Source organism: Mesoplodon bidens (genome assembly GCF_964165515.1).
Source record: "Mesoplodon bidens genome assembly, chromosome: 1".
Classification (NCBI taxonomy): Eukaryota; Metazoa; Chordata; class Mammalia; order Artiodactyla; family Ziphiidae; genus Mesoplodon; species Mesoplodon bidens.
In genome coordinates, this window is record NC_138176.1 from 53,410,966 (window position 1) to 53,423,835 (window position 12,870).

Genomic DNA, 12,870 nt, shown 5'->3' on the forward strand with positions numbered 1-12,870 from the left:
GAAGTAAAAAGGAGGACTTACAAAGGTGGTAGGAGATGGGAAAGGAGGAAAAGGGAGGAACGCTTTCACCCAACAAATTAACTTGCTAGCAAATAAACTTGATATAAAAGCCTATGCAAACTCTACTCCATTGTTCTTTAAAAAGTGCAAAAGGGAAGGAAAGGCATAATGGCCAAAAAATAAACTTCAAACCTTGTCTCAATTCATGTTGATACTTTATAATTGACTAATTCAAGAAATAAATTTTTATTTGAATAAATCACATTTTAAAATTTTAACTGCTTAAAATTTCCCCCTTTTGGACCTTCGATACTTCACATGATTTTGATAAGAATAATTTATGAAAAAATTGATATGAATCACAAATCAGGGCAAATCCATGGAGAAGGCATAAAAGTGACTGACAACATTTATATCTTTTTCATTAACATTAGCTTTTTTGGGGTGACTTTTCAAAAAAGATAAAATATAACCAACTTACCAGTTATATACTTAAGTACATAACACAAAATAATAAACACTGTTTTGGAAAGCAGATTTAATGTAAACAAAGATTTTTTTTGAAGTCAAACAATTACTAAATCATTAGAAATGTTAGTAAACCATGCATATTCAAAAGCCATTTCTTCTGTACTGTAAAGCAGCTGATAAATTACAAAGACATATTAGTTATTAAAAACACTCTTAATGATTTAAAAGATTTATGTATTAGATGACAGTGAAACGCAATCAACACCTTTTGATTAGAAAATATTTAAAGAAATGTGCAATGGTCTAGTAAGCCTGCTCCCTAAACAATATGCATCTGTCCATTATACTACTGCAGATAGTGTATACCTTTTTAACATGACTAGATTTAAAAAACAATTTCTATTCATATATCTCAAGGTCATGAAAATAGAAAATATATTAAAGACAGATGCATGTCAGTAGGTATAGGGTCACTGGCAATAGGTTTAAACGGCATTAGAATGACATTAACTTCAGACAGCTTTCCTAAGGCTCTAAGGAGAAAAGTCTATTTACATGCAGTCAAAGGGAGTATTAATTAAGAGAGGAGAGCCCAGGGAGTGCTGGTTTAGCGTGTGCCTGCAGGTCACTCTGGAGGGAGAGGAGGTGCTGGGGAGGGATAGTCATGCAGAAAGGGAATACCATGAACGGGAAGCCAGAGCAGGATAGGAGTGAGAGACACAGACTCACTCTGTCTGCGGTGCGGTGGAACACTCCGTGGGATGCCTTGGAAGGAGCCCTGCCAAGGAGAGAAGGAGGGGGCAGAATACCCACCCTGTGCAGAGAGAGATGGGGGTAGGGAGGTATAATAAAAAAGGGAACCAAAAAATAGAGAAACCACAGTCATACTTTAAAAAAAAAATAACAACAGTGTTAATCAGAAGACAGATTTCATTTTTTAAAATATAGGCAGCCCAAATTACTAAAATACATCATAATCCAAAACTAGTTATTTTTCATATGTTAAGAAAAAAATTATTTTCCTCTAATATTTGTAGTTAATGCATATGAAATAATATATTTTTTTCTGGCATACAATTACATTTATCATCATGTATCTCTTTTTAAAGTAGCAGATTCCAGTTTTTTTGCAAAAAATGAAAGCATTTAAAAGGGGAGATAGACTTTAAGTGTTAAACACACAGAAACTGCATCAATAATAAATTAGGCATTAAAAAATTACCATACAAAATTTTTTTCTTTTTTAACTCATAGGTTTTCAAAGGATTAGCAGCTAAAATAAAGAACATTAGCTGAAGATAGCAGAACCAACAGAGCATTCAAAAGACTTAGGATGTTGTAAGAGTGAGTACTATATCAAGAATGTGACATACAGGCCACAGGTTACACATGCAAACTTTTTAATTTTATTAACTTGTGGCTTCTTAGCTTTACTTATTTTGATCAGATTATCAGAACTGGAAAACAACAGAAATGTCATTTACTTCGATTTCCTCACATTCCAGGTAAAACTGGGTCTTCAAGAGAGAATTTGTTCACACAAATAGAACCAGATTGGGTCTCATGTCTCTCTGTTCCTAGCCTCCTCACTGATGAGATATATCCACACATAAAACTATAGAAACACTCATGATGGCATCAAGAAAAATGAGCTTGTAAATCATCATCACACCCAGCTCAATTTGCAAAATAAAGTATGCATAATTTTCCACACCAATTAATCTGATATAGAAATGATGTACTAGAAGATTACTAATGTATTTTACTGATGTTTAGATATTTCGGGAACACTGATCCAAATAAAAAACTTATGTCCACCCCTGTATCAACATTCCTTGCCTCAGGTTCAGTATAATCAGACACTTATTTAAATATAAGAATAATCCTACATTGCTCACTATAAAACAAAAACCAAAAAAAGATCCATTTCCTATGTTGATTAAGGAAACAAATAGCTACAAGAAACTAAATAAAATTAATGATCTTTAGAGTATCCTAGTAAATAAAGATCCTGTCTTTTGAAATTATTGTAACTTCTCCACTAATTTAGTCATGGATGTTTGTGAAAACACATTAGGAAATATTTAATAGGGTGATGACCCCAGGTGCTCTCCATAGATATTACCTGATACCACTCCATTTTGCTGTTTCAGAGATGTTTTGGTCCAAAACCTTTACACAAAGCAAGTCCTCAGCCAAGAAGGGGCATGTACTTTTCTCCCTATGGGTTTCACCAGGCAGGACCAGCTTCTACTCACTGCACTGGGTAAAGAAACTTTCAGATAGGGATTTTGTATATAAACTAAACCAGCAGTCAGAGATTCCTTCTCAAAGAAATAAGGTCTCCCTGGGGGTTTATGGAAATAGTACCCACTGGGAATCAAGGAACTGTGTTTTTCCTTGGATCTTCTAAGAGCCTATAACCTTGAGAAAGCCACTGATCTTCTCTGAGCCTCAGTCTCTTCATTTGTAAGATGCAGGATTGGAATGTGCTACAGACTAAGTCATCTGTGTCCCCGCCCCCAAGTTTCATATGTTGAAACCTACTGCCCCAGTGTGATGGTTTGGAGGTGGGCCTTTGGGTAGTGATTAGCTCATGAGGTTGGAGCCCTTACGAATAGGATTAGTGCCCTGTGAAAGAAATCCCAGAAAGCCCCTTCACCCCTTCCACCATGTTGAGGACACAGGGAAAAGACGGCTGTCTCTAAACCAGGAAGCAGGCTGGTGCCTTGATCTTGGAATTTCCAGCCTCCAGAACTGTAAGAAATAAATTTCTATTGTTTATAAGCCAGTCTGTGGTATTCTGTTATAGGTGCCTGAACGAACTAAGATAGAATGGTTCATCTCTAAGAAACGTCTCACTTTTAGTTGTAATTCAGTTGGCTCACACACCCCCACTCCAGAGTCATTGTTATCCTTTAATTTTATAACTCTATTTATATGGCATTTAATCAACTGTATTAAATTGTCTCTCATGATAAATCATTAGTTCTTTAAAATAATTTAAGTGAAAGTATCTGTAAGAACACCTAGAACCTGTCAGGAGTTTAAAAGATGTTAAATGTCCCACATTCTCTGCCTAACCGTCCCCAGCAAACGGGAGACTCTGTTTACTGATTCAAACTGAATTAAATTAAGTTATTGTGTTTACCTAGAGATGAAGATATAACATCTGCCAGGCCTGGACACACACTACAAGCACCTAAAAATCTTAAAAAACAAATACAGTGATACCCATTCTTTACTCCCCCAAGACCAACAAATCAATGAGATATCAACTACACACCTACCAGAATGGCTAAAATTAAAAAAATAATAATGACAACACTAAATGCTAGTGAGGATGCAGAGAAACTGGATCACTCATACAATGCTGATGAGAATCTAAAATAGCACAGCTACTCTGACAGTTTGCCAGTTTCTCTGAAAACTAAACGTACAGTTACAACATTACCCAGAAACCGCACTACTGGGCATTTATCCTAGAGAAATGAAAATTTACATCTACACAAATATTCATAACAGTTTTATCTGTAATAGCCAAAAACTGGAAACTACCAACATGTCTATCTATTATAGACACAAGTGGTTAAAAAAACTGCGTAACATCCATATTATGGTCTACTACTCAGCAGTAAAAAGGAACAAATTACTGATAGACACAACTACTTGGATGGATCTCCAGGGTATTATGCTGGGTGAAAAAAAGCCAATCTCAAAAGCTCACACACTGTATAACACCATTTATATAGAATTCTTGAAATGACAAAATTTAGATATGGAAAACATTAGTGGTTGTCAGGGGTTAGGAATGGTAGGGGAAGAAGTGGTTGTGACTATTAAAAGGCAGCGCAGAAGAGAGAACTTTGTAGTGGTGCAATAATTCTGTGTTTTAAATATGGTAGTTGTTGCAGGAATCTACACAAGTGATAAAATGGCACAGAACTACGCATACTCTAAAGTCAATTTCGGTTTTGACACTGTACTACAGCTATATAAAATATAACTGTTGTGGGATATTGGGTGAAATAAGGGATCTATTTTTGCAACTTCCTATGAATCTACAAGAATTTAAAATAAAAAGTAAAAACATAAATAGAGGAGTAAAAACAATGCACATTAGAGTGATACTGAGGAAAATTATTTGAAACGCTAATTGTATTGGTAGGATCATATTTTCTTGGGGAGAGAAGGAAAACATGTTTAACAACCTTCTCATCTCTACATACTAAAGGTAATTTCCCTGATAATAAAAAGATAATTATATATTCCTTTCAATAGTAAAAAAAAAAACAACTGAAACAGCTATAAAACATGACTAACTAAACCTTGAGACCAGGCAAGTTCAGAGACAGCAGACATGTGAGCAACACCAAGCAGCAGTGCTAAGAAACAGCATGTGCTGGCTCCCCATGATTCCATGTCTACTGGGAGTGTTTCTACCAAGAAGGGAACTTGTACGGAAGACCCTGACTTAGAAGACGTATGATTTAAAAGATGTAAGGAAAGGATGGGAAACATGATTTTGAGCAAAAAGACAGTATTAACAAAGAAAGAAAAAGTTCCCAGACGGATAGATCTCTTCCAGCAGTGAGTGCTGGAATACACTACACTCCTGAACTGAAGACTGCTGGAAGTCACAGCCACGTAAAGATAGATTTGAGAGCCAGAAGGTCTAGTCCCCGTAACTGGAAGACATGTCCACCATCCTCTGGTCCAGAAACAAGGCCTCACTGTCCTATCATCTGATTTACACTTTGCTGTCTGTCCATGAGTATCATAAACTAAGAATAAAGCAATGTCTTTTATTTAGTATCCAAAGCCCTTAGCACTGGGATTGAAATATAGAAAAAACTAGTCAAAGTTCAATGAATGAATGAATAAATGGACCTATGGTTTAAAACCTGAAGGAATTTTCTATTTTGTGTTTTTTTGGTCAATTCCTGCTACATAGTTCAGGTTTAAAGCCAAACCCAGTGACCTCCATTCAGAGCTGCACTGTCCAATATGGTTGCTAGCAGCTATATGGGGTTAAGCAGATAGTCTCAGTCGAAATGTGGTATAAATGTAAAATACACACAAGATGTCAAAGACTTCATACGAAAACAAAAACTAGAATATAACGTATCTCAATATCTTCTTTATATTGATTACATGTTCAAATGGTACTACTGGGTTAAACAGAGTATTTTATTAAAATTAATTTTGCATGTTTCTTCTTGCTTTAATTTGGATACTAAAGCATTTATATTATATATGTAGCTCACATTACAATTATATTGGAGCACTAATTAGAGGGCAGGAAAGTGCATAATTCTTTCCTAGTTGATGCTGTGAAGACCCCTAAGCTCTGCCCAGGAAAGGGCCTTTTGCTCATCTGAGTCTACTTTAAATCTTCTGCTGACTTTTAAGATGAAGATATGAGATGCTTTCTGCTGGAGAAATCACAATGGTTGTATATAAAAACAAAAAGCAGTAGGAATGCATATGAATATATCACATCCAAGGGGAAAAAAAATCTACTTGCAGGAAAACATAGGATATCTGACATATAGTTTAACCATATGCATAACATTCTAGTTACACTTTAAATCGGTGGGACAAAACACATACATATGCAAACAAACAAGAACAAAATAAAAGAATACGAAAACATTAAAAAAACAAGAGTATCTGGATTCAGGGTTTTAGAGGAAATTTCATTTCTCTCAAGATAAAGCCTAGGGAGACCAAGTAAAAACATCTTTCTGTGAACTCGAACCTTGTGGGATAAGATAAAGAACAGTGAGCCAAGTTCTTCAGAACACTTGCAGCTCTTCCCTCAGCAGCTGCTTTTTCTTAAAGCAAGGGATGAGAACAGATAAGAGTTACCACCTGAGCTTAGAGGATGGAGAATTTTTAATCTTAGCGCTGACAAGATAAAACTTTTCCTGATTCAGGAAGATTAGTTTGCTTGTGTCTCCCTCTCTGGGAGAGCTTAGGAAGCCTCCTGGAATGGTCTAATTTGCTCTGAAAGGGGTCTGTGGCAGTTGGCACTGTAGCACTGAGCTTCCTTAGTGGATGAAACTCTTTACTAGAGATTTCTGTCTTCCATAAACTCATTCCCACCTCCCACCACCCCACTTTGAATCTACATCTGTATCTAACTTCTCTGGCACCTTTCAAGTTCCAATCCTACATATTCAAACTCCTCTACCCTTCTGTCCTGCCAGAATCTCAAACTCAAGTGATTAAAGTATATATCTAAAACCTTTAGCAGTTTTCTTACCTAATAAAATCCCTTCTCTTGGTTCTCCTATTTTCTTAACTGACATGTCATCTTCCCAGTCATCCACATTTGAGAACTTACATCCATCTTCTTCCCATTCATCACACCTTTTCATCTAATCACTTTTCAAGACAACAGATTCTGCCTCAGTGATTTTCTCTGCATCTCCATGAGAGATCAAAAATCATAGGTTAGCCTCATCTCCTGGGCTATTATAATAATCTTCTAAGTAGTTTTCCCTGCCTTCACTATGTTCTCACTGGAATTGATTCAATCCTACTGGGCCCTGTGGTAAGCCACTAAGCACAGAAGAAGGAATGAGACACAGCCCCTGCCTCAAGACAATCACAGTTTCTCCTCTCACATGACTCTCCCTGTAACAAAATATAGTTAAGTCTGGCCCCTGCTAGAAACTTCTGGCTACAGAATTAAGTTGAAAGTTCTCAGTCTAACATCTAAGTCTCTCCATAATGTGACCCAACTGTAACTCTCCAAACTTCTCTTTCCTCATAATAATTCTTATGTAATCATTACTACTACCACCACCAATAACTACACTAAAACATGGCAAAGTATAGTAAATGATTTCAAAAAACAGAGAGGTAACAATCCAAATGTTACAGAGTTACAATAGTAAAAGAAATTTCATCTGGTTGGTAAATTTTTATTTAATTCATGCCCAGGTATTCCTTCTGAGAAAGATAACAAGCAGCCCCTAGTGCCCAGTGATCTCATAAACAATCTCACAGAACACCATGGTTACTCTGAGACCATGGTAAGATGAAACAAAATAAGGTCACTTCATAATTTTGCCTAAGTACAGATAAAGGCAAGGTCACACTGTGCCATCCAGAAAGTACTCTAGACTTTTCTACCTTCTGATAGTATCCAATCTGAGCAAACCCATGATTCCTTAGACCCTCCCTCAAATCATCCAAGAAAAGCTCAGATCCTATAAAAGGTTCTTCCTGATACAATCTTGATATCATTTTTCACAATGTGTGTTCTCCCTGGCTGCAACAAGTAATCCACCCAACTTGTTTTACAGATATATTCCTGGTGGGCTTTGGCTGAAGGTACATTGACACTTCACTGCTCTGAATGATCAGGATAGCTATATTTGCTTAGAAATTTTAGGACTAGGTAAGAGAAATGGTATTATTTTTCTGCTATATCAGGAATGTAACTTTTTGAAAGAACCCTCTGAGCATAATACTAAAGAGACATTCTCTAGGAAAAAAATTTAGTTACATCTGACATTTAAAAAATAGTAATTTTCTAAAACATCTGTAAAAATGTTTCTGTAATTACCTAAGAACAAGAGAAGTTAGAATGCTCCAACAAATAAAGGCCTAATAAGTTAGCACTCTGCTAGCATAAACTAAAAGAGGAGCAACTTTTATTACCTCTTATGGAAGCTGATTAATTTCTTCTAAAAGACTAATTTGATCATGCTGCTTCTTGGAAACCTAACAGGATCATCCATTTCTCACTGATTGCTATCTAACATTAAATTCTAAGAGTAAAATCTCTCTATGTCCTGCCTACACCCTCATTGTGTTAAGTCAGTAAGTTAAATCCTACATTACACACATGAAATGGATACCAGCAGTGGAAAACTTTGGTGCTGTCCTTTGTTTTCTAACTACCGTGCACACAAACTTTGTTTCTTTCAGTGGATATTTTATTTATTATTTTTTAAAAATTTATTTATTATTTATTTATTTATTTTTGGCTGCGTTGGGTCTTTGTTGCTGCATGAGGGCTTTCTCTAGTTGCGGCGAGCAGGGGCTACTCTTCATTGCGGTGCGCAGGCTTCTCATTGCGGTGGCTTCTCTTGTTGTGGGGCCCGGGCTCTAGGCGCGCGGGCTTCAGTAGTTGTGGCACGCAGGCTCAGCAGTTGTGGCTCATGGGCTCTAGAGTGCAGGCTCAGTAGTTGTGGCACACCGGCTTAGTTGCTCCGCGGCATGTGGGATCTTCCTGGACCAGGGCTCAAACCCATGTCCCCTGCATTGGCAGGTGGATTCTTCACCACTGCGCCACCAGGGAAGTCCCTTTCAGTGGATATTTTAAACAAAGTTCCAAAAATGCCTACTTCAGTTCTGGCATTTGGTATTAGAGGATACAAATTTACATACCCTTAAATTTACGACCAGATAAATCACTCAGCTGCTCTAATATCTATATTTCATTTGTCCCTAGCCTTGAAAAACAATTCCATTTTTCAGTTATTGGTTTCAGGTGCTATTGTTCATAAACTACAGTGTAAAAGACACACATAATAGAATTCCTGGTGTGTTGTCATACTCACATGCATGCTAAAATGGAATGTCTCAGTACAAAGATGGTTCCTATCAGCATTTAGCTCACTGAAACATAAGTCATATTCAATGTTCAATGTCTAATATTGATTAAACATTATTGCATGACCACTAAATATTACAAGTTTATACACCAAAGGATATAGATATTTCACTTAAAATACCCCTAGTGGCATATTTTAAATATAAGTAATAGTGAATATAAATAAAGAGCTTAGCAAAGAAATAAATCCCTTAATTCCCTTTGGAAACATATATAAATAGTAATGTAACGACTCTCTAACTGGGAGAAAATGGCACATCTAAGTTTAAAATCAGGACATTAATCTTACATAAAAATTAACCAATAATACTGCCCATTTCCAAATCAGAAAGGCATGTGGTCTAAAAAAAAGAGGACTTAGGAAAGAGTACTTGAGACAAATCTTTGGGTTATATTGTTCCTTACACTTAACATTTCATCTTATCTCCCAGGCAAGGGAAAAAACAGGAGCAGAGTTCTTTGCTAGCACATATATCATGACTGGTAGGACTAGGTAAATTCCTTCTCCTTCGGGAATTATAAACAATTGATTTTTGTGTGTGTGATATGTTTGTGATATATTTTTCTGATTCAATATTTTCTATTTTATAAATAGTTACAATAGGAACATAGTTGACTATGACATTTTGAAATATATGTATGATCCAATAAATCTGAGCCATGTGAACCTAATTCTAAGCACAAAGGATTGCAAATAATGCTGATAATATTCCAATTCTTGAATTTATATAAATTTTATTCATATCTATTAAATATGCTATAAAGTGGATTAATCTGTGATTCAGTACTAGAAACTAATTCCAACAGAGCATTTAGATTTTATATAAAAGCATCTTTCTTAACTCCTTTGCTATATATAATAAGAGTTAGTTCTTAAAATATGAGAGGAAACTAGTATCAGGTCAAATTGTGCACAATCTGAGTTTTAACTGATCGGCAACTTTCCCATTGATACCAATGTAACAGTGTTTATTCCTACACTCAATTTTCAGAGTAATCCAGGTTGGATCATTATGTGAATCCTTTGGGTCCATCTTGCAATCCCTTCTTTGAGATTCAAGGGCATAAATAATAAACTTTGATGGTGTGAGTCTAGAAATGTATTCTGGTATTTTGTCTTCTCTAGTTAAATTAAGATGTTCAAACAAATGTTCTATAAAAGTACCTATCGTGAAAATTTAGAATTTACTTAAAGTGCAAAATAACTATTCAAATCTTCAAATACTGATGTTAAATGCTTTAAAAACGATATGGGAAATACATTTTAAAAACTTATAATTTAGTCCAAGATAATATTATTTATAAGAACATGCTTGTACATGGATCAACAATGTCATACTATGTTTAAAATAAAGTTTTATAAGTTTATATGTTTAAAGTGAATCCTTATTTCTCACATAATCACCATTTTCCTGCATATGCCTAGTCTCTTCAAGTATTCTTGTATGAATGATTAGGCACCTTCCATGTTTTTATTCTTCTTTCCATTTTATCCACTTCACCATTTTATCTGGGCATTCTGTCCCTCACATGAGAACATTTGGTCGGAACTTGACTTATACATTCTTCTTCTGAAGGTACCATCTTCTCCTACAACTCATTTTTACCTTCTTTCTCTCTTTTTTTCCACTACCTAAATATGAACTCTATCTTTTTTATTTTCTTTCATTTCTTCCAAAAATTGCCTTCACTGACTTCCCCTTATTGTTCCAGGTGGCTTTCCTATAATCCATCTAAGTCTACTTCATCATTAACTCTAGAGATGCTTTGTCCAATGTGGTATCCACTAGCCATATGTGGCTATTTACATTTAATTACAATTAAATATTATTTACAGTTATCTTCTGTAGTCACACTAGCCACATTTTCAAGTATTCAACAGTCACATGTAGCTAGTAGCTACTGCACTGGACCTCAGGGAAACTCTATGGAAGAGTGCTGATGCAGAATAGTCTCTCATTCTCAATTCTGGAACTCATCTCTGTCCACTGACATCTTTTGCTTTCTATGATTCAACCACTCCCTTCACCCTTTTCACCAAGCTTGATTTTTCCACCTAGACTTTCCCAATCCTTTAAACCTTACAGCACTTTCTACACTTTAACTATATCACATCATCAGTTCCTTTAATAAGCACTTGTTAATGGAAGAATCCTTATTTGTCTGTATATTTTCTTTCCCAATTCCCCACTTCTACTTCAAGAGGCTAATAACTGAGATGGGAGGGGCTCACCAAACTTTTGTTGAACAAATTAATTATTAGCTTTGTACTTTATATAGAGCATACAAAAAAATAACTATTTATTAGATGAAAAGAAATAAGTATCTTATAAACTTTAAAGGCCTATAGCTAAGTTTAAAAAAAGCAGATTAGGGCCTCCCTGGTGGCGCAGTGGTTGGGAGTCCGCCTGCCGATGCAGGGGACACGGGTTCATGCCCTGGTCCGGGAAGATCCCACATGCTGCGGAGCGGCTGGGCCCCTGAGCCATGGCCGCTGAGCCTGCGCGTCCGGAGCCTGTGCTCCGCAACGGGAGAGGCCACAACAGTGAGAGGCCCGCGTAACGCAAAAAAAAAAAAAAAAAAAAAAAAAAGCAGATTGTTGATTACACTAACCATTATAATTCCCTGTTCATTTGTGTTAACAAGGATTCCACTGCTTAAAATAAGGCAAAAGAAGAGCAAGGTTGGCTTATCAGGCATTCTCTTACCATGAAATACCTATTACTTGGCACCATACAATAGGATTATGATGACTGATAGCCATGATGACTCTCTGGCTCAGGCATATCCTGAGCTGAGTTCAGAAAGTGTATTTTTAACACTAAACATGTTTTGAGATGTAGTATTTTTGAAAAACAATGAAGAAGCACAGAATGCATGGTTATTTTCTACTGTTTAGAAGAAGCCATTCCCTACCCTAACTATGCCCAAAACATAACCTTTACTGTCTGTATCTTAATGCATTTATACTTCCTAATAGCCTCCATATTTGAGTAATTATAATAACAGAATATATTTGAAAAGTCTCAACTAATAAAAAGAACAGGCGACATAATATATTTTCAGAGTCATATGCTGCTAAAGAGGGGAGGCTGCATCTTTGACTTCTTTTTCTTGTAGGGCATGGGGAACTACTACTCTCATAAATACATGCAATAAGAGAGAGACTGGACACTCAAATAAAATGACCTACAGTGTACAGAATGGAAAAGCTATTAAATGCACATTCATTCATATAAGACACAGAGGAGAAGCTTTAGAAAGCACAAAAACACCTAAGAACAAGAAAAATCCACTTACCTTAAAAAAAAACTGACAGCCATGGCAGATTCAAAATTATTAGAGTAAAAAGAGTAGAACAAAACATCAAAATAGTAAATGACAAGAAAAGAGGATAAGAGTATGTGTTACTTACAGGAATTTTTCTCCAGGGTGTTTGGGTATATTTATCAGCATATGTGCGTTTTTCCTCTTTAGATTTTTGATGGCAGTTACACTGAGTTGCCTGAACAAAAACACAAATTTTTACATTGGTATAATTCTATATATACACATATACATACAAACAAAGTAATTAGGGTCTCTCTTAGGGGGTTAAAATAAAAAGGCAAACATCAAAATCTATTCAGTAGTCTCCCATCTTTTTCACAGACTGGATTTTAGATTCACCCAGCAAGGCAAAATTTTGAGTAGTCAAAATTACCCTTGGCAATCTCTTATACTGCCCATACAACACACTACTTATGATTTTATGTATATAAATATGT

At 35.8% G+C, this 12,870-nt stretch overlaps 1 protein-coding gene across 7 annotated transcripts in view; it reads right to left on the reverse strand.

Annotated features, from left to right (window-relative positions):
• The window catches only part of CCSER2 (coiled-coil serine rich protein 2), a 147,977-nt gene that overhangs the window by 12,882 nt on the left and 122,225 nt on the right, over positions 1–12,870 (reverse strand). For 5 of the 7 annotated variants that reach the window (XM_081236817.1, XM_081236814.1, XM_081236815.1 and 2 more), the window contains one exon: positions 12,519–12,608. In XM_081236817.1, coding sequence (XP_081092943.1) covers positions 12,519–12,608 — 90 coding nt within the window. Of the gene's footprint in view, positions 1–1,152; positions 1,286–12,518; positions 12,609–12,870 lie in introns of all 7 variants that reach the window. The other 2 variants (XM_081236818.1, XM_081236819.1) reach the window with 2 other exon arrangements.